Here is a 5,000-nt window from a genome sequence, read left to right as displayed (position 1 = left end):
AGAGAGAGAGAGAGAGAGGGAGAGAGAGAGAGAGAGAGGGAGAGAGGGAGAGAGAGAGAGAGAGAGAGGGAGAGAGGGAGAGAGAGAGAGAGAGAGAGAGAGAGAGAGAGAGAGAGAGAGAGAGAGAGAGAGAGAGAGAGAGAGACAGAAAGGGAGAAAGAGAGAGAGAGAGAGAGAGAGAGAGAGAGAGAGAGAGAGAGAGAGAGAGAGAGAGAGAGAGAGAGAGAGAGAGAGAGAGAGGGGGGGGGGGGGGGGGATTGAGAGAGAGAGGTTAAGGTTAAGGTTTAGTTTGATTCTTGGTGTGACATACTGTCTGTTTCATTTTGCTTCTAAGTTATCCCTTGTGTGCAAGGAATAGCCGGGGTTACCATCCACTGGCGGCGAGGGGTTTGAATGCAGGTCAGCAAGATTGCTAGACGAGATCGCTACCGCTGCGATAGAGAATGGAAAAGAGAGAAAGAGAAAAAAAGAGGATAAAGAGAGCTGTAGTTATTACATAATGGTAACGATAGATGCAAGGGTGCTGGCCATTATCACCATTAGCATCTCTTGGATCAGTGACTGTACACAGCAACAGTCGCATTAGTAACAGACGTTGTGATTCGCGCCATAATAACCACACGAATACGAGTCTGTACGGCAAAGTAGAGTTTCATAGAGTTTCTAAGCCTCTCTGACTTCTTATCCTGAAGTCACGACTGCCTCTGAGATCCAGGCGGGAGACAGAGGGATGCGTGGGAAAATATGTAATCTATGGAGATCGGTAGATTAAATCGTTGCCGCGACGTAAATACTCCGGTTCTACTACTGACACTGTTAGGTCATCACTACCGCTATTGTGCTTACCCTATCGTAATTATTATCATCATTTATCATCTTAAATTGTTGCTCCGTTGTTATGTGATCATGATAATGGGAGCAGTGATGAAAATTATTATCGCTGACGTCTTTTGTTGGTCCTGCCACCATTATTATTACTATTAGGGTTATGATTATAATTATTTATCTGTGCCATGTATCTCCTGTGCATTGTATTCTGTTCTATGTGTTCGATACATTAGTAACATTCACATATGATCTACTATGGCATCATTACCCAAGTATTTTAAATCTATGAATGCATGATGAAACTTTGATAACATGGATAAACTATTATCAAAGAAACACCGAGCGAACATCAAAACAAACAAATTGTGCATCGCTCGCGCCCTTCGATAGTGTCTCCAAGTACCTCCCAGTTCTTTTTTTTTTCTTTCCAAGGAGACATGAACGATATCAACACATTCACACCCTCCTTCACGTGAGCACTGCCTGCCTCGGCGCGACATATCCTCACTCCGTCGACAGCCACACACGAGGAGGGAGGAAGTCGGTGCGCCGCGCGGAGGACCGTCACTCGACATCACTCACTTGCCTTTGACGTCGACCAAGTGCTTCCCGTTTATTTTCTTTCTTTTTTATTTGCTCTTTATTTACTTCTGAGATCCACGCCAAAGGCTCTAGAAACTTGCTTGCTTCTTTAGACACGAGAAGGACTTACCAACTTCATGAGAAGTGTAGACTCATTATTACCGAAAAGTCACCAACTCGTCTTCAGTCTTCAAGATGTTCGAAAAAGGTCTTCCGAACATGCACGTCCTCTTACAGGTAAGTGTCCTGCGCGAGGCGGGTATACTATCAAGTAAATCATTTCAAAACATGTTTATTCTGAGCTTAAACATTCATAACAGAACACCATGCATATTTATTCATAAGCTTAAAAAAAAAAAAAAAAAAAAAAAAAGTGTTTCACGTGTGAAATACGTAGTGCTGTGGCGGACATTGATCGTGCTCGTGCCGCCCTTCCACCTCCACTCATTGGAAGTTGAATGTCGCAGTTAATCTTTTGATCAAATGTTATGATATAATTATATATTCCGGTGGCACTGTGCGTCTTTGGTATCTCTTGACTATGGTGTGAACCGGTTTGGTCGTGGCTAGTTGTGGTGGGTACGAATGGAAGAGTGCTTAAACGCAGATAAAAGACATGGGGGCGTGGTGGAAAAGAGGCAGTGATTTTTTGTGGTTGTTTGTCTGTCTTGTGTCGTCAACGTGTTTGTTTGTTTGTTTGTTTGTTGGCTAACCGTCTGTCTGCCTGCCTGTCTCTCTCTCTCTCTCTCTCTCTCTCTCTCTCTCCCTCTCTCCCTCTCTCCCTCTCCCTCTCCCTCTCCCTCTCTCTCTCTCTCTCTCTCTCTCTCTCTCTCTCTCTCCCCCTCTCTCCCTCTCCCTCTCCCTCTCCCTCTCCCTCTCCCTCTCCCTCTCCCTCTCCCTCTCCCTCCCCCTCCCCCTCCCTCCCTCCCTCTCTCTCTCTCTCTCTCTCTCTCTCTCTCTCTCTCTCTCTCTCTCTCTCTTTCTCCCTCTTTCTCTCTCTTTCTCTCTCGTGTTTGCCTTGATGAAATCAATAGAAAACCTGGGGCCGGATACTCAAAACAACCCGTAAGTTACAAGGTCGAGGACGTTGTAACCGCCTTACAACATTGTAACTTACGAACTCCTTACAACATTGTAAGTGACCCATACTCAAAAAAAAATTACAATGTTGTAAGCACATTGTAAGGCTAATGTCAACATCGTAAGTTAATTCCCTAGGCTGCCAAGAGAGGGCACATCGGTAGGTGATTGACCAATCAGCAGTCAGCCTCGTAGACGTAACAGCCAATGAGAAGCCACAAATCTCAGCTGTTTTATCACCGTGCTACACCAAAGGTAAACAACGCCATGGAAGGTCCAACTCAAAAGAAAAGAAGACCAAATTTCTCAGACGAAGAGATGTTGGCTTTAATAGAAGGTGTGGCAACGAAGAAGAATGTGGTTCTAGGTAAATTAGATAACAGAATAACTGCACAAGTGAAAAGTAACGCTTGGGATAGTGTGACTAAGGAGGTGAATCTTGTCGCTCGCGTACCGAGGAATGTGAATGAAGTGCGTAGGAAGTTCACAGACCTAAGAGCAGCCGTGAAGAAAAAGGCAGCACAAGAGAAAAAACACATGGGAGGAACAGGTAAGATATAAAAAGTTAATTTTGTTATGGAAATTCTTTAGGTACCCTCAGCATTAGCTGTGGACATTGGTCCCAAGTCATTGAAACCTTATCTTTTTAGTCAGAGTCAAGGAAATCCAGAACATGTCATATAATAACTTGATATTCTTGTCACAGCATAGTTGAAGCAGGAGTGAGTGTCAAATTAATTTTTTTACTATTGAATATCCATAACAGTAATTCAAAGTAATGTGAGGGTAATATCAAGTGCAGAATATGATAGTACACTCATTGACACATAACACAATATGGAGACAAAACATGTCATAAAAAAAAATAGAATGTAGAAGTAGCTTAGTAATTACCTATATATCAGTTCTCTTATTCAAAGAATTCTAGAACTTTGAGGGATTAAACAAAGGCCAACAATATAACCTTATTTGTTTGGTATTATTTCATTTCTGAGTGTGTATTGATTTAATTAAAGAATAAATTATTTCCTGAAAAATTTGCAATTATAAGAATAATATTCACCATATAAACATCCTTCACAAATTTAGTCTAATGGAGGGATTTTTTGAAGTAAATAAAATAAATAAATACGACTCGTCAAGTTGTAAATAATAACAGTGTTACATGTAGGATCTCATTTGTTTCTTATTCTTATTAGTGTTTAATATTTAAGAAATAGTCATTTTTTGAATTAACTTCATAAATTTATAAGATATTTTTTTTTTTTTTTGACAATTAAAAATAGCAAACTCAGCTCATCAAGTTGTGAATCATACATAATTAAATATCAGCATAATCATTCAGATCACATTATAACACAATTATCTGGATTTAACATTGGTCACTCAGGTAATTTTACCCATTGATATCAGGAAGGCTCATCTGTTTTATGTTTTCTTTTTTTTTTTTTTTTCTTTTTTTAGTTTAAAATTAATTCTATAATACAGTTTATATTGTAGGTAATTACCTGAATTAATGTTATTGCCCATAATGAAGACAAGATGGGTATGGGATGTGAGAATATTAACAAAATCAGAAAAAAGTTATCAATGTCAGTTCATTAGCAAGTAAAAGACTTATGATAAGTTGAGAATCCCTATATTTTATTTCATTTATTAACCTTTAGTTCTTGGTTTCCCCAGGTGGTGGCCCAGCAGTTCTCACAAACTACACTCCTGTTGAAGAAGCTATGCTGACACTGATTGAGCCTGTTGCTATTACTGGCTTACTAGGGGTTTATGAAAATGAGACAGAAGTTGATGGTGAGTTAACATGTTTTAAATCAAGAGTGGGGGGGGGGATAATAATCTATTCCCTTTTTGTGATATGGTTATATTTTGAAATTTTGTAATATTTGCCTCTTTTTAATATTAAGCAGCAACACATTCTAAATACAAGAAATGGTAACATTATTTTTATGCTGACATATATTTTATTCTTATTTTTGATATAATTAGTTAAGTGTTGGTTTAGGAATATGATACATGTATTGTCTTATCAGACCCAAGAAATGTATACTATAAAAATTAAAATAGATTTGTATTTTTTAGAAGTTACAGAACCAACTCCTGGGCCGTCTGAGATAGCAGCTCAGATCATAACAGACTCAGCAGTTATTGTAACATTGGATGAGGGCACTTCACAGGAGCAAGAAATGACAATACCCATTGTGTCAATGGACCACACTTACTCCTCAGAATTACCTCCTTTTTTATTAGAAGACAGTAATGCTCAGGATGGATTTAGTGCAACAGTCCAACAAGAACAGCCCTTTCAAGAACAGAGTAGGTCAAGGTTTCAACTTGAGTCAGAAAGAGATAGTAGGCATGAGGTAGTGCATGGTCGTAAAAGCAGATCAGAAGAACGGAGAATTTTGCCTGACATGCTTCAGGTACAAACAAATATAGAAAGTCACTTGAAGCAGCTTGTAAGCTCAGTAAAAGACATTGCATCAGCATTACAAACAATT

General features: G+C 39.4%; 2 protein-coding genes across 4 annotated transcripts in view; both read left to right on the top strand.

Annotated features, from left to right (window-relative positions):
• The first annotated feature begins 1,300 nt into the window (after window positions 1-1,300).
• The window catches only part of LOC125024829 (facilitated trehalose transporter Tret1-like), an 18,266-nt gene continuing 14,566 nt past the window's right edge, over window positions 1,301-5,000 (top strand). For both annotated transcript variants that reach the window (XM_047612597.1, XM_047612606.1), the window contains exon 1: window positions 1,301-1,647. In XM_047612597.1, coding sequence (XP_047468553.1) covers window positions 1,606-1,647 — 42 coding nt within the window. In that variant the 5' untranslated portion in view covers window positions 1,301-1,605. The remainder of the gene's footprint in view (window positions 1,648-5,000) is intronic.
• Window positions 2,446-5,000, top strand: part of LOC125024853 (nuclear apoptosis-inducing factor 1-like) — a 3,581-nt gene continuing 1,026 nt past the window's right edge. The window contains exons 1-3 of one of the 2 annotated variants that reach the window (XM_047612635.1): window positions 2,446-3,040; window positions 4,174-4,293; window positions 4,585-5,000. The exon at window positions 4,585-5,000 is cut by the window's right edge and continues 1,026 nt beyond it. In XM_047612635.1, coding sequence (XP_047468591.1) covers window positions 2,698-3,040; window positions 4,174-4,293; window positions 4,585-5,000 — 879 coding nt within the window. In that variant the 5' untranslated portion in view covers window positions 2,446-2,697. Of the gene's footprint in view, window positions 3,041-4,173; window positions 4,294-4,581 lie in introns of both variants that reach the window. The other variant, XM_047612630.1, reaches the window with a different exon arrangement.

The sequence above is a fragment of the Penaeus chinensis genome, chromosome 4 (genome assembly GCF_019202785.1).
Source record: "Penaeus chinensis breed Huanghai No. 1 chromosome 4, ASM1920278v2, whole genome shotgun sequence".
Lineage (NCBI taxonomy): Eukaryota > Metazoa > Arthropoda > Malacostraca > Decapoda > Penaeidae > Penaeus > Penaeus chinensis.
This window is presented reverse-complemented; position numbering and strand designations above follow the sequence as displayed.